The sequence below is a fragment of the Xyrauchen texanus genome, chromosome 39 (genome assembly GCF_025860055.1).
Source record: "Xyrauchen texanus isolate HMW12.3.18 chromosome 39, RBS_HiC_50CHRs, whole genome shotgun sequence".
In the NCBI taxonomy this organism is placed as follows: domain Eukaryota; kingdom Metazoa; phylum Chordata; class Actinopteri; order Cypriniformes; family Catostomidae; genus Xyrauchen; species Xyrauchen texanus.
This window is the reverse complement of record NC_068314.1, coordinates 22310141-22333752: the sequence shown is the minus strand read 5'-3', so window position 1 is coordinate 22333752 and position 23612 is coordinate 22310141. Positions and strand designations below refer to the sequence as shown.

The following is a 23612-nucleotide window of genomic DNA, read 5'->3' as shown; positions in this document are numbered from 1 at the left end:
GACTGCATGGACACAAATAAAAATCCTGTCAAATCACAATATGGTTTATTATTTAACTATTCCGTTGGATCATTGAGTTTGTGTTTAATCCATCGTTCATCTCTTTTAATTTAGTCAGATATTAGGATTGTTATATTGTTAATCTGAACATCGTGATATTGTTATTATGTTGAGTGTACTTCTACTTATTGTATACTCGCGGCCAAAATCTTGGAATAATAATACGATTTTGCTCTTATTGAAATAAATTGGTACTTTTGTTCACCAAAGTGGCATTCAACTGATCACAATGTATAGTCAGGACATTCAAAACGTGAAAAATTACTATTACAATAGGGAAAAAAAAATATCTGAATTTCTTAAACTACTTCAAAGAGTACTCATCAAAAAACCCTCCATGTGCATCAATGACAGCTTTGCAGATCCTTGGCATTCTAGCTGTCAATTTGTCCAGATATTCATGTGACATTTCACCCCACACTTGCCATAGATGTGGCTGTCTTGTTGAGCTTGTTGCTGCCTTACACACCTTACAGCCTAGCTGATCCCACAAAAGCTCAATGGGGTTAAGATCCATAACACTCTTTTCCAATTTTCTTTGCCCACTCTAACACTTTCTTTTTGTTTTTCTGTTTCAAAAGTGGCTTTTTCTTTGCAATTCTTCCCATAAGGCTTGCACCCCTGAGTCTTCTCTTTACTGTTGTAGATGAAACTGGTGTTGAGCGGGTAGAATTCAATGAAGCTGTCAGCTGAGGACATGTGAGGCATTTATTTCTCTAGAGATTCTGATGTACATATGCTCTTGTTTAGTTGTACATCTGGCCTTCCACATCTCTTCCTGCCCTTGTTAGAGCCAGTTGTCATTTGTTTTTGAAGACTGTAGTGTACACATTTGTATGAAATCTTAAGTTTTTTGGCCATTTCAAGCATTGTATAGCCTTCATTCCTCAAAACAATGATTGACTGACGAGTTTCTAGAGATACGTTTCTTTTTTGCATTTTGAACTAATATTTACAATCAGATTTACCTCAAGGATAAGGTGCTGGAGTGATGGCTGCTAGAAATGGGGCCTGTCTAGATTTGATAAAAAAAAAAAATAATAATTTAAAATTCAAATAGTGATGAAGCTGTTTTTTTTTACATCAGTAATGTCCTGACTATACTTATCAGTTGAATGCCACTTTGGTGACTAGTACCAATTTCCTTCCAAAACAGCAAAATCTGTACAGTATTCCAAACTGTTGGCTGCCAGTGTATTTATATGTATGGCTGCAATGTCTGGACCACTCTCATAAGATTTTCACATATAATTTTACCTGTGTATTGGCAAAGTGGCATTACAAGTGAGTTAAGTTGAGTTGGATTAAGTGTAAGGCACACCAGCACACCTGGTCACCCACATTTTTAGGCTACTCCAGAGAACTAACACTTGGTTTTATGTTTCTTTTGTCTGTTAATAAGCAAATATGTCAATAAATAAATGAATAAACATCTTAGAGAAGATTCCTTAAATACGTTTCCCTTTGCAAAATGACAGAATCGCCTCTTGTCCACAGACTGCACATTTTGTCATGTGTTTACATCCCATACTTGTTTTAAGCAGGTTTTAGGAGCTGATGAAAAATTACCTAAATTCTATAAAGTTTCCATGGGGAAACTAAACACTTCAGAGTATGACCTCTAAGGAAGAGAGAAGTGACTCTGACTATTCACCCCTGATAAGCTGGTGATTGGTGAACTATAGTAAATAGGCAGTACATTGGCCCATCATTACTTTCAAAGAAAATTATGCTGGATCTTTTTCTGTAAAGACACCTCTGCCCCACAAAACTGGGGGAACTAATTATGCATGCACTATCACTTGCCTTAACTCTTTAATTTGATACTAAATGTGCACTCAGTAATTTTTCCTCATTTAAAAAGTTTTAGTTGTAAAGAAATTATTTGAAATTTTGAAACACATGTATAAAACCTGACCACTGACATGAGATGAAGGCTACAATCATATCAGTATTCTTATAAAAGCTAAGCTGTTTTATTCTTCATGGAAAGGGTCCCCTAATGGGGGCTGCCATGTTAGGATCACATGACCAGTCAAATACTACATGGTTAATCTGCGTGATTTGCCCTGTTATTAGACACATTCTCACAAGGATTAAATTAATCATGGCTGACTGTGAATAGTGAATCTCTCTTTTCTACAATGGCATCAGTAACTGTAAACTATTGTGTTTGAATGATGCTACATTCACACCCTTAGGTGTCAGTGTAAATCCAAGATGACATATTCCAATAATTTCTGAGCGCATAATCCAGTACTAGATCATGCATTCATGATTTTCCTTTAAAACAATCATCCCTTTGGCCCTAACCTAGAGCAAGTTGAGCCACGTGGACATGTTTTATGTTATAGATGCTTTCTTATAATTTCAGTTGTTGTGAGATATTATTACTTGGTATATTAGTTTTTACCTCTTCAAATTAATTATAAACTGGCACCCACTCTTCCTTGAATTTAATGTGTAAATTCCTAAAAAAGAAAACATGAACATTAGTAATTGTTTTTTTTCTCCCCTTTTCTCCCCAATTTGAAATGCCCAATGTGCTTGAAGTCCTCGTGGTGGCGTAGTGACTCGCCTCAATCCGGGTGGTGGAGGGCGAATCTCAGTTGCCTCTGCAACAGTCAATCAGCACATCTTATTACGTGGCTTGTTGAACGCATAACCACAGAGACGTAGTGTGTGTGGAGGCCCACGCTATTCTCTGCACCCCACAGAGACTGAGAACCACACATTATAGTGACCACGAGGAGGTTAGCCCATGTGACTCTACCCTCCCTAGCAACCGGGCCAATTTGATTTCTTGTTAGACCTGGCTGGAGTGACTCAGCACACACTGGATTCGAACTCACGACTCCAGAGGTGGTAGTCAGCATCCATACTCGCTGAGGTACCCAGGACACCATGCATTTTAGTATTAAAATTTAAAAATAAATATTACAAAAGGAAAAAATATATAAAGTTGAATGTTCCATTTCCAAAACTTTATCATAGTGACCTGCTCAGGGTCAACAACGCTTAAGCAGAGGAATGAAGCATGCTACAATTTAACTGGCAGCAAGGCCTCTAGGAGGCAGCACCGTATTAGCAACAGTTTTAGTCTGCGAGTTTACCTGAAAAGAAGAAGAGAGAAACCCATGGCGCGATAATGGAGTTATAAAAGCAGTTGTGGGTTGGTTTGGATGTAGTTTTTGGTAAAGCTCAAATAGACTTGTCAATATAGATCACAGTCGAACACTATGAGTAATGTTTAGCATTTATAAGCGACTGTAGTGTCTCTCAATTAAAAGAGTGGATGACTGTCTTACAGTGCTGTGGACCAGCTGTCTGTCTCTGTTGATTTGGGAAAATGCCTCATCTTAAGCTCAGAGGAGTCACATTGGATTTTCCCTTCACTCCATACCCATGCCAGGAGGACTACATGAGCAAAGTCATCGAGTGCCTGCAGAATGTGAGATTACTCCACTCGGTTCAGTCACCATACAATCCTGCAACTACTGAGCTTGGAGCTTACTGTCTGATAGTCACTGAATTAGCTTTTAATATGATATGACAACTACTTTAAAGGAGCTTTAATGATGGAAAAGGTCCCAAAGGGACGTGTGATTGCAGAACATCAGATTATGGAGTTTTTGTTTGTTTGTTTGTTTAGTTTTTTGTTTTGCGTTAGAGGTAAAATATCATAGAATATGTCTATAAATGTCTTAATACATGATATTTTCAGACATTTTTGCTTTACTTAGCCTTTGATTCACATATAATTCGCAGACTGGAATTTCAGTGAAATGTAAAAGTGATTTTACAAGATTGAGTCTTCCTGAAAGGTCACATTGTCCTATTCATTCTCTTTAATAAATGTGAATTTGCCTTTTGTACTGTTTCAGAAAGTAAATGGTGTTCTAGAGAGTCCCACTGGCACTGGTAAAACCCTCTGTCTGCTGTGTGCTACACTCGGATGGAGAGAGTATTTCAAAGATACAATCTCTGCCCGCAAGATTGCAGAGAGAATGGGAGGCACTGAGCTGTTCCAAGACAGACCGCTGTCATCATGGGGGACAGCAGCAACTGATGGGGACACACCAAGTAATTATTCATTTTCAATACCATTTCAAAGAATGCCAATTTGATTTGTAAGCTACATCATAATTTGTCCCAGTGATAGTTGTTTTTCTGTATAACAGTAGATGGTGGGACTTGGTTAAACTCCACAACATGAGTGTCATAATCAAATCAATTATATTTGATTTAGCATACTATACAGACATCCCCAAGATTATATATGCATCCAGGACCCATTCCCAGCTAACACAGGTCATAACTGAGCTGAAGAACACATCATACAGGTCAGCTCACTTTAACATCAGATATAACACCAGTTAACATCAGATCTGTGCTCACTGAGAAACTTGTGAGTGTATACTGCTGTAATGAAACGTATACAAACCTAAGTTCCAAATGTGTTGGGACAGTGTATTAAATGTAAAAAAACAAGACAAGATCAATCTTGGAATGAGTGAATAATTATTTACCAAAAAAGTAGATTGTATTTGTGCTGTTTATAAATAGTTTACACTCTCTTTTTTTTTCTCCATTTTATTCATTATCCCAACTCATTGGAATTGAGCTTTGTAGTTAACATTTTCTATTATACAGAAATTGTAAATAACAGATCACATTGATATTTCTTTTTTATTGTAGGCCAAAGGTTTGTGTTTTGGGATCTAGAGAACAGCTCTGCATAAACCAGGAGGTGATGAGACATGAAAGCAACCACATTAAGGTAAAATCACCTATTGTGTGAGTGAGTGTGTGTGAGACAAAAGACACTTGATTCCAGATCTGATTCTCAACACTTTATTTATAAAATATGTATCTTATTTAAAGGTTCATATGTGCAGAGCAAAAGTGTCAACCCGCTCCTGTGTCTTCTACAACAATGTTGATGGTAAGATCATTTTTGTGGTAATTTGTCAAGATGGAGTAAGTGAGTTAGTTAAAGGGATAGTGTGGAGTGTAGGGGGCGGGGCCGGGACGGAATATTGCGTGCCCGGTCCCCAATCGGCCTGATGCGGCGCGCGAGGGATAAAGGAGGCCGGTGACGATGGTTAGAGAGAGAGAGAATTATGGGCATGTCCGTCATGTGTGCGTTTATGTTTATGTGTTTGTGGTTTAAGTTTGCATAAAATTATGATTTATGTTGACAAGCCGGTTCTCGCCTCCTCCTTGCCCATCATTAACTGTGTTACATTGGTGCCGAAACCCGGGAAGGAGGAGGGATGCCCGTTGCAGAGTCCTCGACACTGCCGTCCACCCAGGGGAGCGCCGCTGCCATCTGCCGGGTGACTGAGTAGCACGACCGCCCGGATGCGGGGAACGGACGCCGTCCTCGACGGATTGAGACAGCCCTAAAAGTGGCCGACTCATTGATCAGTGCCCTGACTATTGAATTAGGGAGCTGATTGAGACACACCCAATGACTTAATTGAAATAAATGTGTAAGATGTAAATATACAGTGATGACTGATTGTTTTTTTTTGGCCTAATGGGAATTTTAGAGAAAAGCACTGACAAGGAAATCATGAATTCTATCCTGGATGTGGAGGATCTAGTGAAAACTGGCAAAAAGCAAAGGTGAGACACTTCAACAATTTCATGGCCTTAACTTAAGCTGTTTTTTTTTCCCCCTTTGTGAAAAATGATAGTGATATTATAAGATATTATATTAAAAATTGTGATATTATATTAAAAATTAAATAATTAGCTTGCAATAATTACATTGTCATTGTACTAAACACTAAAGCTGAACAAAAGATTAATATATTCCCTGGAAAATATTTAATAGTAAATATTGTTACAAAGCAACTTTACAAAGAATAGTGAATTACAAACCTTATTTCTTAAAACATTGTTTTTCCATTATATAAGTATATGCTGATTTGTTTAATTTATTACTGTTGTCTGTCATTATGGCAATGGTCAATGAATTAAAATATTTTTGAATAATTTCATGATTTTAGAATGAAATGGTAAAAATGTCAAATATTAAACATTTTCACAAATTATAATTTTTTTGTGTGTGGACCCCCTAGCACCCCCTTGTGGCCCATGGCGGTTTACTTTTTAACCGCTTAACTAAAGCACTGAAATAAATATTGGCATTTTAAACTGTTGATTCTGTCTCTTTCTGACATGTTTCCAATGAGAATCTTTTAAACCGTGATATTGATCAAACTGTTTGTCCTTGTAGAGTTTGTCCATACTACCTGTCAAGGTCAATCAAGCAACACGCTGACATCATCTTCATGCCCTACAACTATCTGCTTGACCCAAAGGTGAGACATACCCTCCCCTCCCACGTCAACACTTTAGATATACAGTAACTGTACGTTGTAATGATTGTTTTATTTAATATGTGTTCTTTGTCAAAAAAAACAACACTATTTCCCCCCCAGAGTCGAAGAGCACACAATATAGAGCTGAAAGGAGCTGTGGTGATTTTTGATGAGGCTCATAATGTTGTAAGTGTCTTCATGTTGTTTTAGACGTTGTAACCATTCAGCATGCTTTTTAACTCTCAATAGTCCTTAAAATGAGGGAAGTCTATATTTCTGGACTTTTTTTCTACTGTTTATCTACTTTTTCAGGAGAAAATGTGTGAAGAATCAACCTCGTTTGATCTCACCCCATATGACATTATATCTGCCATTGAGGCTGTGGATCGATTGCTGCGGGAACAGGCCTCAGACATCAGCAAAGCAGAGTCTGCAGAGGATTTTAATGTGGAGTCACTAAACTCAGGTTAGTTTTGCATAAATTTGGCAATTCATGTTCATTTTGTCAACATTATTTATAAAACTACTTGCAGTTCAAATATACTTTCGTTATAGATTTATCTATTCTTCTGGATGGAGAAGAACTGCTAAAATACAAATCAATTTAATAAATAATTCCCTTATTTAATCTTTTCTTTATTATACAGGATTGAAGCTGGACATTACTACAATTGCTAAAATAAAACGTAGGTTGCATTCTTAAGATGTCTACATGTGTATATATTATGAGTAATCTTTGAGTATAAACTGTCCTTTGACAGATTGGTATGGCCTAACTATACACGTATATTGAACATAAATTGAGAAAAAAGTTATTTAGTAGTTTCTGTGCTGGTGCAGTTACTCCTTTGGCCAGTATATATGTTTTCCTTCTTTTTCTAAATCTTTTCAACATAAAGTATTGTAATTTTCAAAGTATCACTACTGAAAAAAACACTTTGCTAAGAGTATAAATAAAATATCTTGCAGAAATTTTGATGGATCTGGAATCTGCCATTAACGGTTTTGAGATGCCTGCAAATAATCAAGGAATCACTAAACCTGGCAGGTGAGTAGAGCATCACTGAACCCGTGTTCTCATTCAGTTTGATGTCGGAATGTTCAGGGAATTGTCAGTGACCTTGATTTATTGACTTACAGGGATCGTTCACCCAAAAATGAAAATTCTCTCAATTTACTCCCCCCTTATGCCATCCCAGATACGACTTACTTTCTTCAGAACATAAATGAAGATTTTTAGAAGAATATTTCAGCTCTGTTGGTCCATTCCATGCAAGTGAATAGTGGCCAAAACTTTGAAGCTTAAGAAAGCAAACAAAGGCGGTATAAAAGTAATCCATACGACTCCAGTGGTTCAATCCATTTCTTCAGAAGTGATATGATAGGTGTGGCTGAGAAACGGATACATTTTTAAGTCCTTTTTTGACTATAAATCCTCCTTCCGTCCCAGTAGGTGGCAATATTCACAAAAAATGCTAATAGCAAACAACAAAAGAAGAATTTGGAAGTGAAAGTGGAGGTTGATGGTAAAAAAGGATTTTAATATTGATCTATTTCTCACCCACACCTATCAAATCACTTCAGAAGACATGGATTAAATCACTGGAATCATATGGATTACTTTATCGCTGCATTTGTGATTTTTAGTGCTTCAAGGTTCTGAGATATTCTTCTAAAATATTTGAGTTCAGCAGATGAAAATATCATACACTTCTGGGATGGCATGAAGGTGAGTAAATAATTAGAGAATTGTAATTTTATAATGAACTTCCTTTTATGAATCACACTTTTTAATTGCACAATGCTTATTTATGTCTCTTCCTTTTTTAAAGCTTCATATATGAGCTTTTTCAAAAGGCTCATTTGAATTTTGACACCAAGACAGCTACAGTGGAAGCCATGGAGCAGATCACAGGATATTTAGCAGGAAGTAAGTATATATGTAGAAAGAGTCTCCCCTTCTCCATGTACAGCATGTTACATGATTGTTTTCATCAGTTCAAAATGAACATGCATGTGTAACTTTTGTTTACAGAGCCTGGTGTCTTCCTCAATACCAGTGGACTACAGAAAGTGGCAGATATCATTCAGGTCAGGAATGTAATGCTGATTAGAGAGGTCAGTTGTCTAAAGCTTTTCTGCCATATTTTTATGATGTTCTTTTTTGTATTCTGTTGGAGTCAGTTGGTGTTTGGGGCAGAACCTACAGAGGACAGCAAGAAATCAGAGATGGGCAACAGCATGAAGGAGTTTAAGGTTTGCTTTAATTGTTTTCCAAGTTACTTCTGACCTGGACATGTAGCGGTGTATTATGATTATGTATAATCATACAAGTTATGGAAAAGATGGATTGATGTTATGCAGTTATATTTAATCTTTAATACGGTCTTATGTCAAACATTAGATCCTTTTCTTTTCACCTCCCCTCTCTACTTCTGTGCTCTGAATCTGTCTCATTGCAGGTCCACATTCATCCAGACACCAGTAACTTCAAGAAAAAACAGAATACTGATGTATGGGCTTCCTCCTCTTCCAATAAACAAGGTGTGAGACTCTGATTCAAACATCTCCTGGACATCTTGTGTAGCAAAGTCTTTTACTTAGCTTTACTTGGCTTTGAATTTACTTCCCATGCGCCCTGGAAGTTTTCCAGTTATGGAAAATTACCTTAATGTCCTGAAAATTAATTAGTTGTCCTTGAAGATGTTTCAGCAAAGGCGTAGATTTGGCTTGAACATTGGGGGCATTGCAGTGTGAAGCATTTACATGTTTCCATTGATCATGCTATAAAAATTGTGTGTGTGGGGGTTACTTCCCCACCATCCACCCAGGAATCTACACCCCTGTGTTTCATTGAGGCAATATTAAGAACTATATACGCAACATGGAGCATGGACCTTTTGCAATGCATAGTGCAGTTGTACTAAAGCAATATCTCACTTGATGTTGTACTATTGTTGTTATTGACGTGGCTGAGCTGAGTTATTACTTAAAAGTATCTTGTGTGTTGTTACTTAAATATTACAGGTGATGGCCCTATTAAAGGAATAGTTCTCCCAACATTAAACTTGCATGTCAAAGCTATATGATTGTATATTTTATAGGGAATGTGCTGAGCTACTGGTGTTTTTCTCCGGGGTTCAGCATGCAGGATTTGCTCAGACAGGGAGTACGCAGCATTATTCTGACCAGTGGAACCCTTTCACCTCTCTCATCCTTCACTTATGAAATGCAAATGTTAGTACTCTTCTCCTCTTCTGAGTTTCTCAGTTAATGCTGGTTGAATGCTAATTTGCTTTACGCTGTTTTTTGGGGGGGGGGTTGTCTTCCTCAGTCCTTTCCCTATATCCTTGGAGAATCCTCACGTCATCCAGCGTGATCAGATTTTTGTCAGCATCATTGATAAAGGCCCAGATGGGGTGCAGTTGAGCACAGCCTTTGATAGGAGGTGGGTGCTTTATTAAAGACTGTACAGTCAATCTCTCTGATATTTGCCAAATTTTCATTAGATAACATCCGCATATGAATGTCTAAAATTGGATTATAGGGCAAACTATACTGTCACTGAAATTAAAGGCTAAGTCCTTAAACAACTAAATAAATGTTGAGATGTGTGGTGCTTTATGTTTTTGAAGGTTTGTTCCTGAAAACATGTCATCAATAGGAAACACTGTTGGTGAGAGATCTCTTTCAGTCCTCGAACTCCGTATGTTTACATGCACGGTTATTATCGAGCTACAGCGGGTTTGTGCGTTGTTGAGCTACAGTCTTCATCTGTGTGTCCTAGGGATACATGACGCAATGCGTATTCAGATATTTGAAGGAAGAATGTCAGCTGAGAAGGTGTTAAACACACATTGCACCTCTGTCTTCCATAACATGCACCTGCACAATGCAGAGGCCAATTGCGGTCAGTTTAACATGTATACATGCTGGACAAAGCCGAGCTACAATCACATTATGTCTTAAAGTCCAATTTCACAAAAATATGACTGTTACAATTTAAAGGGACATTTCACCCAAAAATACAAATTCTCTCCTCATTTACTCAAGCTCATGTGATCCTTGATGTGTATGACTTTCTGCAGAACATAAACAAAGATTTTGACGAATATCTCAGCTCTGTTGGTCCTTGCAATTCTAGTGAATGGCGGCCAGAACTTTTATACTCCAGAAAGCACATAAAGACAGCATACAAGTAATCCATATGTCTCTGTGGTTAAATCTATGTCTTCAGAAGCAATATGATAGGTGTAGGTGATTATATCAGTATTTAAGTATTTTTTTTTTCTCTATCAATTCTCCTTCCTGCCCAGTAGGTGGCGATATACACGAACAATGCGATTTCTCCCCCTTTTAAAATATTTATCTGTATCTCTCCCACACCTATTATATCTCTTCTGAAGACATTGATTTAACCACTAGTGTTGTATGGATTACTTTTATGCTGCTTTGAAGCTACAAAATGTTGGTACCCATTCACTTGCTTTGTGAGCACCTACAGAGCTGAGATATTCTTCTAAAAATCTTTGTTTGCATTTTGCTGAAGAAAGAAAGACATACACATCTGGGATGGCATAAGGGTGAGTAAAGGATGGGAGAATTTTATTTTTTTTGTGAACTATTCCTTTAAATATTACTTAAGCGTTTACATGACATTTAAAAAAATAGAAATGTATTGTTTTTGTCTGACTGAAATCAAACTTTTAAAGTGCATGTAAACATGCAAACATGAAACGATGTTCTCTTATTATCAATAATATGAGCAGATGTTCAGCCTGAATATCAGTATGATAATTGTGCTTATTATTTGGTTTACAGTCAATCTCACAAAGGTAGTGCCTCATGGGCTGCTGGTGTTCTTCCCTTCATATCCAGTAATGGACAAGACTCTGGAGTTCTGGAGGGTGAGTGTGTTTGAAAGATATTTTATGGAAACTGACAAGTAAAAGTTACAGTAACACATGGGGAAAATATGTGGCTGACTCACTGACCCGTTTACACCTGGTATTAAGATGTGTTTTTAGTGATCCGATCACATGTGGTCAGTGCTAAATACAGGTCTAAACAGGATCTTAAGCGTTTTCTAATTGGATCACAAATACACCACATTCTGTATGAATGTGGTCGAAAACGCATCACATTTGAGGTGTAAATGCTAATATGTTCTGTATGTGTCCCGGCAGCAGCGAAGCGCCTCCCCTCACCTGTCAATCAACCTCTGCGCTAAAACAAGAGTTTCAACTTTGTGGGTTACGAGGGGCTTTAAAATATAAATGACACCATCCGATCGGAATATGTACAAAAGCGGATACATGCACTAACACGAGAACTTCAGGGATATTCTTGAGTGGCCACGTTTACATGCAACCAAATAATCAGTTTAGAATCCGACTGATAGCTCAATCGGATCGAAAAGCCTTCATGTAAACACAATAATGAACCGATTGATCTGGATCCGAATGAAATTTCCATCCGATTGAAAGGGGTGCTGTAAACCTAAAATAATCAGCCATGTAAACATTTGAATCTTTCTTGGTTGTATTCAAAATACCTTGCACTCATGTGCAGAGAGGTGGTGCATATGTATGTTTATACACGATACTCTTCATGTGAACCTACAAAGCAATGACAAAACGCATTATTAAGGGTATGCAGGCTCACACTGAATATTCTGCAGGCACATATTTTCTTTCATGAAAGCACAAAGCAAAAAAGTAAGTTGTGTCATTCTTAATAGGGACTTTAAGCAGCAGGTGCAGTTACAGCGTTGACAGTCCATCTTATGTGACAAGATTAGGAAAGTAAATATTAGATTATGTTTTACAAGATATGATGCAAAGTGAAAACTGTAAATAGAATAAACATCCTCCTCAAAACTTATGTTAAATTAAACACAGTTATAGGCTTTGAATAAAAAAACTCAAAAGTATTGGTAGAACTTTAATAATATTATCTAGATATTTATTTAATTTTTATATTTTCTCCTGATTTGGTATGCCCAATTCGCATTACTTAGTAGGTCCTCATGGTGGTGCGGTTACCTCAATCCAGTTGGCAGATGACAAGTCTCAGTTATCCTCCAATCTAACCGTAGGCATCTCCTGGATGGAAGTATAAATTAAAGGCTCAGTGGGTCAGAGTAGGGTTGCAACGGTATGAGATTTTCATGGTATGATAACGATGATATCATGGTTTCACGGTATACGGTATTACACAAAGTATTATATCTCAAAAAAGCAAAAACGGCTTTTTAAAACAATTACGGACTTTGGTGCCATTCTCACTTTCTCAGCCTTTCTCCACTTCTTCAGAACACAACGACTGACGCTCTTCGCATGTGCAGAACTTTGGTTCGGAATACATGTATTGCACATGTAAACTAATACTTGTATCGGATTGCAAAGTTTATGGGACATATAAACGGTACATTTGGAATTGACGAATATTAGTGCATATAAACCTAGCCAGTGTGTCTGAAATCAACATATAAGGACACTTATGAGAAGCACGAACATCTGCAGCTCATGTGAATACAGGTAATCCACTAAAATAACGGACAGTTCTGCTTAAAATGTTGCGTTTGTGCTTAGATTAAATTTCAGTGGCATCTGGGTGAATCAGCATGCTGTTTTTTTGCTTTTCTGACTTTGTTGTGCTAGAATGTCAAGCGGTAAAATTGACAAATTGATTGATGTATGAAACAGAGTCCCGCCCCTCCAAATCTGATCACAAGTGGTCACAGTCAATTAAAGTGGACCAATTACAGCTGTTATGGTCTGCGTTAACGCGATGCACAGTTACAGGCTTAAAAGGGGTGAGGTACGTTTAGGTGGTCATCAATCTGTCAGTAACAAATCAGTCTAATAATTAATGAAAATAGAATGAAGTGTGTCAGAATAAGAGTATTCATTTGCTTTTCAAAATGTTGTGAAGTAAACAAACATCAACAGAAACATTTGAACTCAAGTAGCAATATTCTACTGGGTGAAAACATTTCTGTATATGATCCATCTGTTAGACATTTTCTGCAATAATACTTTTTTATGTTTCTTTTTGTATTGTAATATTATTTTGATAAGTTTCCTTTATTTAAATATAGATTCATTATATAAATTTTTTTTTCTTTTGCCAACTTTTAGCCTTTATTAAAAACACACCTTCCTCTCTTGCTTTCCTCTTCTCTTCTTCAGGCTAATGGACATGCAGACCGCATTGAACACGTGAAGCCTATGTTTATAGAACCCAGGGGTAAAAGCACTTTTACAGAGGTAACCACTACTCCAAATAATCATTTAATAACGTGCACTCTGGATAAGCTTGTATAGATATTCACAAAATCATGGTGTTAACACAGCTTGATCCTCACAAGCCATCAGTCAACACTTCTTAGTTATTGGGCTATTGTAGGTGATTGATGGTTACTATGACAAGGTGAATGACCCAAAATCCAGTGGAGGCAGCTTCTTCGCTGTATGTAGAGGAAAGGTGAGACTATAAATATTTCATGCAATAAAAAATGCAGTTATTGGTTTTCAACAAACATCAGTTGGATCAACACATTTATTTTTTTCTATCTATCTCCAAGGCGAGTGAAGGACTGGATTTTGCAGACACATACGGTCGAGGAGTTGTGATTACAGGCCTTCCATTCCCCCCCAGGATGGACCCCAGAGTGGTGCTTAAAATGCAGTATCTGGACGAGATGTGCAAAAATAAAACCAGTGGAGTAAAGGTACCTGCTTTTCATGTCATTTGCCAATGGTTTTTAGTAAAATGCCAATAATACAACTCACTGATAATTTTATTAGGATCTCTTTGGTCCTAATAAATTGCCTGACTTGGTCTTCTGCTGTTGTAGCCCATCTGCCTCAAGGTTTGACATGTTGTGGATTCTGAGATGCTATTCTGCTCACTAAATTGTACAGAGTGGGTATCCGAGTTACTGTAGCCTTTCTGTCAGCTCAAACCTATTCTCTGTTGACTTCTCTCATCAACAATGCATTTCCATCCGCAGAACTGCCGGTCACTGGATGTGTTTTGTTTTTGGCACCATTCGGAGTAAACACTAGAGACTGTTGTGCGTGAAAATCCCAGGCGATCAGCAGTTACAGAAATACTCAAACCTGCCCATGTGGCACCAACAATCATGCCACGGTCGAAATCAAGATCATCAAATTTTTTCCCCATTCTGATGATCAGTGTGAACATTAAGTGAAGCTCCTGACCTGTATCTGTATGAATTTATGCACTGCACTGCTGGCACAGGGTCGGCTCATTAGATAACAACACGAATAAGTATGCATACAGGTGTTCTTAATAAAGTGCAATAAAGTCTTTAATCAGTGTTCCCGCGGATCCTTAAAAAGTTTTAAAATGTCTTAAATTCAGTTTTCCAAAATGTAAGGTCATAAATATCTTGGATGAACAACAAAAGTCTTAATTATCATTTAAACAGTTCTTAAATTTGGGGGCAGAAATACAGGAATATATGACGTAATCTGATTTTCAAAAGAATAACATTTTATTAAACAAATGCATGTTCGGCATCCTTCAAAGTGAAAACGTGGCACTTTTGTATTTTCTCCAAGCACGTGGGGGCTTGTGAGTGTTTTCAGCTGTTGCAAAACAGTTCGCAATCATTAGGCCATATTGGAAATGTATGACAAGTGATTACTAAAATCAAATGTGTGTTGATAAAATATGACATAGTTTATATTGTAATACATTGTAGATACATTGTAGGAGTAGAGCACATTTTATTTCCCTCATCTGCTTGAATGAGCAGCTGGAACCAGTGAAGCGCATATATTTCAAAATAAGAGTCCAAATAAAATAAGTGTATTTCAGCCTTTTAAATTTATTATTTCTTCGCTATGAATACAATTTTCTTTTTTTTTCTGGGTTTTTCTGCACCATAATCTGCATCTAGAACTTAATTCAATTTGGACCCTTGTAGCCTTTGTCTGGCCCTGCCTATCACAGGAAAGGAAGACTAACAACATTTAATATAGGCTACCAATTTTAAAGGAGACCTATTATTCCCCTTTTTTTACAAGATGTAATATAAGTCTCAGGTATCCCCAGAATGGTTCTGTGAAGTTCCAGCTCAAAATACCCCACGGATCATTTTTTATACCATGTTGTTATTTTCAGTTAAATTAACACAGGCACAATTTATAGCAAGGACTAAAAACTAAATGGTTTTTGTTCATTCTGAGCAAAAAATTTATATTTTTCACTCCCTTTCAGAAGTTCCGCAGCCTCCTTTGCAAATGGTAACCGGTTAGAACAAAATAAAAAGAATGGTTAATAGGCAGTACTCTGTGCTAAGGGGTTGGTGAAATACCAATTGCAATGTTGCCAGGTCTCATAAGAGAAACAAGCAAACCTGGTTTGGAAAACAAGCCCAAAATAAGCCCCTTGCCTCAGCGAAAAAAGAAAAAAAAAAGCAACACTTTATCCCTTTGTGGTGGATTTGTCAGCATAAAAAGCACACAGTTAACTACAGATCTGCTTCTCAGTCAATACGTGGCAGCATCAATTTATGTATCATTAATGTATCACATCTTACAATAATTCAGTGAAGACTTGGAAACAAGTCTTTTTACCTCTTCTAATGTTTTCCTTGTATCTGGATTAACCGGCGTGCATGTACGTATATGTCATAATTCTACATAGTTGGTAAAAACTATGTAGTTTATTCCTCTTTTGTAAGTCGCTTTGGATAAAAGCGTCTGCCAAATGAATAAATGTAAATGTAAATGTAAAAAGGTCTTCATTCACAGAATGCTACATCCAGAACAGGCAGTTAGGCAAAGAAAGGTGTGATGCAGCGGTTTCCTTCAAGATCAAACACATGTTTTCAGGCAACATGGAGTGGTGTAGTTTAAAAAAATTACTGTTATAAACGATTTAGCCTTCTCGGAACAAATGTAAGCATTTAAAATATGTAAAAATTTGGAAAATGTTTAGGAACATTTTGAAAATCACTTGGTTCCCATTTTTGGTTATGTTCTGCAAAAATTTTTTCGGTCCTTGAAACTATTTAGTCCCTGATTTATAGTGTGTTCCAAAACGTATTTCAAGCATTTAAGCATTCAAATTAAAAGTTTTTTGAAGATCATGAGAAACAAATTTAGTGTCCAAACTTTTGACTGGTAGCATATAAAGTCTTAAACTGCACCTTTAGTGAATTGAGTAATAAGCCAGGTACATTTCTTATGGTCTGTCTTGTTATTCAGTATCTGTCCGGGCAGGAGTGGTACAGACAGCAGGCCTCTCGAGCTGTGAATCAAGCCATCGGCAGAGTGATTCGCCACAGAGAAGACTACGGAGCCATCTTCCTCTGTGACCACAGGTCAGGACTTATTATTGCTAGAGCAGAGATTCTCCTTTTGACTGAGAACATTGGAGTTGGATAATAATTTTCTGACTTTGTAATCCAGGTTCAAAGGCACTGAAGCCCGTAAACAGCTTCCTTCATGGGTGAGACCGTATGTTAAGATTTACGACAGCTTTGGTGCCATGGTCCGCGATGTGGCTCATTTCTTTCGGACGGCACAGAAAGCTGTAAGTTCATTTTAGGATAGGGTATAATCTAAAATAGATGATACCACAATTTAGTTTCCTAGCAAACTGACTAAAAACATGTGCGCCTTGAAGATGCGTTGCTGTTGTGAAACTGTTTGGGGTGCTTTCTAATTTTTTTGTGGTAAAAAATTACTAAGGCTAAGACTATTTTTTTATCATGAAATTTGATGATAGTAGTCTTGATGGTAGTCTTTACATTACTAGACATGCACATTCATTATTTGCATTGTGTAACAGAGACCAGTTCCTGTGAAGAAAGGAAGAGCAGTGGGGAGTGAGAATCAGGCCTCGCTCAGCACTGGCTCCAGCTTTCCTGCTAAGACACACTGGCTCAGTGACACCTCACAAAAGGCCAAAGCTCTAGACTCGCATGTCCCCAGCCTAAAGAGGAGAAAATTGGGTGAGCTCGCCTCTATTTCTCTTTATTTTTTTCAGCCTTTTTGGCGAGGTTATAGTGTGACTGCAACTTAAGCTTGTTTTGTTTTACTTGTTGTTATTATTGTAATTTTTTTCCTGTCTATAGGGTCAGCTAGTGGGTCAGGGCACCCAAATCATTTGGGGAAAAAATATATAATTTGGAACAAATGCATAAATAATCATTTGTTTTATTATGGTTGTTTTGATGCATTAATTTTTAGCTAATTGTTGCGTGTTAGGTTCAGTGCAAGTCAGCTGAAATGACTTCAATGTTTTAGAGTTAGATGAGCATTCTGGACGGGACGGGGCAGCAAAACTATGCATTCAATATGAGATGGAGATGACAAGTAAAAGGAAACCCATCAGCCTGCTGGATGCCCTGGATGACAGCACCAACAAAGAGACGGAAGACACCATGGTGGGGGAAGAAAGGGTAAGACAAGAATTATAATAAAATATATATATATATATATATATAATTTTTTTTAAATGGTGATGCAATGACAAAAATAATGACAAAATAATTTTACAACATCTCTTTTTATTAATTACCTTAATTTAAATAATAGAATTATTATTATTTTTTTATATTTGTCTTAAATAATATTGAAATGTATATTAGGGCTGTCAATCGCTAAAAATGTTTTTAATCGAATTAATTACATGGTGTCCCGATTAATTAATCGCATATACAAATATTTGCTGAGAAAGCCCCTCATATAACAATAATTCAATATATAAAGATTATACATATTTATATCAATATATAATTATACATAGTTATCTTTTAAATATTAAAAAATTGTGTATTATATATCTAATAAAAAATATTCAGATAATTAAAATGGATTACATTCTTGTGGCAGAAGAGTTAATCATTGATAAGACGATACAAAAAGCACCTTTGGAATACAATGTATTGTTTACTGCCATATTATTGATCATAAGTCAATCATTGGCATACAGTTCACAGCAATCCATTTCACAAGTGAATTTGTCAATCAGTTGGAGATTTATTATGAGGGCTTGTTTAAGGACCCATCAATTTCAACAAGCGTTAGACATGCTTGTGTAGCATCTCGGGTTTGTCGTGTCATAAACATAAAATGTTTAGCTCACTGTTTCAAGTTAAATATAGTTTAATTGTCAAACTTTAAACACATCTTTAGATCCCTTAGTTTGCATTTGCGCTCCTTCAAGGGTTTTGAACGTAATGCATGTCTGTGTTGTGGGTTGTTTCTCATACAGCTGAAATTTCACTTACTGCCCTCTGGAGTAAACAGGTGGTATTCCAAGCTTTCATTTCTCAGGACTCTTCCTTATTATGGTCTGTGGGCATTGCGATTTTAATTGCGTTAATTTTTTTTTAACGCGTTATTTTTTGTTAAATTAATCGCACTGAATTAACTAATTAAATCGACAGCCCTAATAGATATATATTAGTACATATACACAGCTCTGGAAAAAATTAAGAGACCACAGAAAAATTATCAGTTTCTCTGGATTTACTATGCGTTTGAGTAAAATTATCATTTTTGTTTGATTCTATAAAGTACTGACAACATTTCCAAATAAAAATATTGTTATTTAGAGCATTTATTTGCAGAAAATGACAACTGATCAAAATAACAAAAGATGCAAGAGAAAACAAGTTCATATTCATGAACACAATACTAATGTTTTACTTAAGGAAGAGTTCAGAAATCAATATTTGGTGGAATAACCTTGATTTTCAATCACAGCTTTCATGCGTCTTGACATGCTCTCTACCAGTCTTCCACATTGCTGTTGGGTGACTTTATGCCACTCCTGGTGCAAAAAATTCAAGCAACTCTGCTTTGTTTGATGTCTTGTGGCCATCCATCTTCCTCTTGATCACTATCCAGAGGTTTTCAATTGCATTCAGGTCTGGGGATTGGATTGGCCATGATAGGGTCTTGATCTGGTTGTCCTCCATCCACACCTTGATTGTCCTGATGGAATAAAAAAATCCTTAGAGTTGGGGAACAAGCAGAAGGAAGCAAGTTTTCTTGCAGGAAACCTTGTTACATGGCTTGATTCATGCGTCCTTCACAAAGACGAATCTGCCCGATTCCAGCCTTGCTGCAGCACCCCCATATCATCACCAATCCTCCACCTGGTCATCTAATGGTTAGCCGGAGACCCGGAGAGGCCTTCAAGCCACAGTGTCTCACACCCACTGTGAAATTTGTTGGAGGATCGGTGATGATCTGGGGGTGCTTCAGCAGGGCTGATTCATATTTGTGAATATGAAACTTGCTTCCTTCTGCTTTGACAACGTTCCCCAACTCTGAGGATTGTTTTTTCATGCAAGATAATGCTCCATGCCACAGCCAAGTCAATCAAGGTGTGGATGGAGGACCACCAGATCAAGACCCTGTCATGGCCAGTCCAATCCCCAGACCTGAATGCAATTGAAAACCTCTGGAATGTGATCAAGAGGAAGGTGGATGGCCACAGGCCATCAAACAAAGCAGAGCTGCTTGAATTTTTGCACCAGGAGTGGCATTAAGTCACCCAACAGCAATGTGGAAGACTGGTAGAGAAGATGCCAAGACGCATGAAAGCTGTGATTTTAAAGTCAGGGTTATTCCACCAAATATTGATTTCTGAACTCTTCTTAAGTTAAACATTAGTACTGTGTTTTTAAAAATGAATATGAACTTGTTTTCTCTGAAAATACTGCATCTTTTGTTATTTTGATCAGTTGTCATTTTCTGCAAATAAATGCCTAAATGACTATTTTTAATTGGATTGTGGGAGAAATGTTGTCAGTATTTTATAGAATAAAACAAAAAATGTCATTTTACTCACATACGTATAAATGGCAAATCCAGAGCTGTATATGGAGGCGAAGACATTCTGCCCAAGATCATTTTGTATTGTACAGAAGAAAATAATACAAGGTTGGAATGATATGAGGCTGAATTATGACAAAATGTATATATGAAATTAATAATTGGTTCTCGAGGAGTTTCATTCAGAAACATAGGTGAAATTGACTAGAAAAGGCATACGAGCGATTGAGAGTAATTCAAATTAATTTTCCTACATGACTCCGTCTTTTGCCACTGTGAAGTTTTGTCTAGGCACCAGACTCCACTTTGTTCAGAGAAATTTTAAGTGAATAACTTAAATGAATATTTATGATCGGAGTGTTGAATGGTACCCTTTGATCTCCTTTTATCTGCTTCTCTTTGATCAAGTTGTCTGTCACAATTTCTCATATTCCGTACCATAATATGATCACATCTTTTGACAAATTTTCCCTTTCTCTCACTGGTCTTTGACCCTGCAGGCGAGTCGCTTGTCCACTCTTTCTCTCCAGTATGACAAACGTCTGGATGATGAATCGAGGGGTGGGAAACGGAAAATTAAAGTGGTTCATGATCGGGTGAGGAATTTTTGTCTTATTTAATTTTTGAAGTTTGCAGCATGGTGTTGGGTCCATTGTACCAAATTTGTAGACTACCTCAAGATGCTAAATTGATGTTGATAAGCTTTTGTAATGCAATCAGGGGATCATTTTCCAGGGACTCAAATAAGTTAAAGATTCAGGCTAATTTACAATATATAAACATTTACAATAAATATCTGGAAACATGGATATCAGGCAGCACTATAAAGAATAGAACAGACAGAAAATGTTATATAAATAAACCAGGGTATCTGAATATACCACTAAATATGAAAGTTATTCTCAATGTACTGTATATGCAACCCTGTAAGTGATTACCAATAAAAATAGATTTGGGCGTCAAAATGATCAGTCCTCCTGTTTCATTTTTTGTTAGAATATATGTATTTATGTCTTCTGGTGAATTTTTTATTTTATTTTTATTTTTTTTTAGAAAGAGGTGGCTTCCTGTTCTGCTAAGACCAGCCAGACCTTCATGATAGAGCTGAGAAGATGCCTGAGTCATGAGAACTTCAAAATCATCATGGAAGCTCTGCAGGCATACAAGGCAACCGATGACCTCAGTGGCCTTCTCACTAATGTTATTGAACCCCTCATACAAGACCCCAACACTCACAGCCTACTTAGAGGTGCGAAACCTTAACATAGCCGTCCCATGGGTCGTGCGAGTTACTTTTCCACAGCTCTTTGTATTTAACCAACTTGCTTGCTTAAATTTTAGGAAAGTGTCTTCCATTCCCATTACTTATCTCTAGTCATAACAGGAATCAAAACTCATAGATTTTGGGGTTTTACTCAACCTTCATTCAATAAATCAATTATTTCAAAGCAAAAGGGAAACAAGTTAGTAATTTTTTTTTCCTTTTTAACCCTGATTTTTGTTTTTGTTTTTTGGAAAAGGTCTTTACCAGTTCATCCGGCCACATCATAAGAAAAAGTTTGATGAACGTTGCTGGCACCTAACGGGTGAAGGCTGTGGATATAAACCTGAGCACTCATTGTCCAGGGAGGAGAGAGGGGCTCTTAGGCAAAACACAGGTAGCATGCAGGGGCACATACTTTTGGCCAAATAGTGTACCAGTGGGTTCCAAATGTCCAAATTCAGATTGAAAATCTGGGATTATTTTTTTTTTTAAACTTGGATATTTGTGACGTTGACCATGTTAACTTTGTATGTTTGCTGGGATAACATGGATCATTCGATTGCATTCTGTCATTAAAGCTAAAAGCGGGTATACATATACTAAACATTTATTTTTATTTTATTCATGTTAATTTTTTCCATTTAAAATTTTGACTCATTGTTATGATGATAATATAATCTGTAATTGAATGATAAAGAAAAAAAAAAAGCATATTGGACTTTTGGACCTCAGTGTACATTCTCTTTGCCTAATTGCAATTTAAAATAGTTTTGCTATGTTTTAACGTTTTTAGCAAAAGCTGAGACTTCACTTGCAAGCTCAGCCAGTGAGCAGCTGGATTTAAGTCAACAGCTGAACCAAGGTGGTTCTCACCTGGAAACCGTAGAGCTGAATGGAGGGCAAGGTAAAATTGGAGGTATGTTGGAGTTTAGCAACAACCTTGACTTGAAGTTGTTGAAGCAGTACCAACAGTGAATGCCAGTGAAAAAGTTTCTACAATCACCTCCTCATTATCATTCTGTGTTGATGCAGTCAAGTTATAGATTACTGATATTTTTTGATTGTTTTAGTTTCTGTTTTTGAAGTGTGTTTGTTTTGTTAAATTATTTGACAGTGAATGTGAAACGTGAAGACCAGAAGCCACAAGCATCCATTAAAGACAGTCTGTCCTGCTCGTCTCTGCTGTCAGATATAAGACAGGCAATCGGTGCAGAGAAAACTCGACAAATGTTTCTAGCTTTGCAGGCATACAAGGCTACAAACAATTATGAACAGATGGTGTCAACTGTTGTGAGTTTATTGACTGAGAGAGATGAAGACATCAATTTACTAGCACGTTAGTCCCTTTCTGTTCTTAACCATAATTCATAACCATTTTCCTTAATGTGTATCTGTTGGAAAAGAGAATGAATGTGTGGTCTGGTTTTGGTTTAGGGTTAGCTGTGCTTATACGACCTCAGCACAGGAAACAGTTTGGTGAGCTGTTAAAGTCGTTGACCGGAAATGATTCGGTTGCATATCAAGATTTAGACGTGTCATCAAGTCAGCCAAATCAAGGTATTCTTTTACATTTTTCATATGTTATTCATCAAGATAATTGCTATATATGTCCTTAATTACTTTTTCTTTGCAGCTTCTCAGTTATCTGCAGGAAAGACTCAAAGCAAGATATCATTCTTCTTCTCTTGAATGTTGCTGAGTTTCATTCATTCTGACCTGTCTGCTGTAATGAGGTCTCTGAGATATTGAATCAGTATCTCTTATTTTATTTTTTTTACTTTGGGTATACATGAGATTTATTCAGTAATCTGTTCAAAGAAAAATGTCCTTCTACTGACATATAATTGTAAGTTATATATAAAATTTCATATTTTTCAATACTGTAAAACAATTATTTTAAAAATGAATAAATTTGATCCTAAATTAATTCTTTGTGAACTCAATTTTTAAATTGTGTTTTACATATTGTTTTTTTTTAAATAAATGTTTTATATTGGAATGGTTTGTGGGTCAGTGAATGCACACATACATCTGTCATGTACAGTGCATCCGGAAAGTATTCACAGCGCTTCACTTTTTCCACATTTTGTTATGTTACAGCCTTATTCCAAAATTGATTAAATTCAT

General features: G+C 36.8%; 1 protein-coding gene across 4 annotated transcripts; it reads left to right on the top strand.

Annotated features, from left to right (window-relative positions):
- The first annotated feature begins 3188 nt into the window (after positions 1 to 3188).
- Positions 3189 to 23385, top strand: rtel1 (regulator of telomere elongation helicase 1). Of its 4 annotated transcripts, none has more exons than XM_052111283.1 (34): positions 3189 to 3232; positions 3371 to 3511; positions 3945 to 4143; positions 4310 to 4403; positions 4759 to 4840; positions 4945 to 5005; positions 5616 to 5691; positions 6308 to 6392; positions 6513 to 6578; positions 6705 to 6858; positions 7040 to 7078; positions 7362 to 7440; positions 8225 to 8322; positions 8428 to 8483; positions 8577 to 8648; positions 8855 to 8936; positions 9497 to 9629; positions 9727 to 9840; positions 10028 to 10068; positions 11214 to 11299; positions 13586 to 13663; positions 13803 to 13880; positions 13981 to 14127; positions 16637 to 16752; positions 16841 to 16964; positions 17223 to 17385; positions 17681 to 17835; positions 20722 to 20817; positions 21275 to 21470; positions 21742 to 21879; positions 22279 to 22401; positions 22600 to 22821; positions 22920 to 23042; positions 23119 to 23384. In XM_052111283.1, exons 2-34 carry the CDS (start codon positions 3410 to 3412, stop codon positions 23172 to 23174), a joined length of 3534 nt encoding a protein of 1177 aa, XP_051967243.1. In that variant the 5' UTR covers positions 3189 to 3232; positions 3371 to 3409; the 3' UTR covers positions 23175 to 23384. The 4 variants fall into 4 exon arrangements, with proteins under 4 accessions (XP_051967243.1, XP_051967245.1, XP_051967242.1 ...); XM_052111285.1 differs by having other exon boundaries at positions 3190 to 3228; positions 23119 to 23385; XM_052111284.1 differs by having other exon boundaries at positions 3207 to 3254; positions 23119 to 23385.
- Positions 23386 to 23612: the final 227 nt, after the last annotated feature.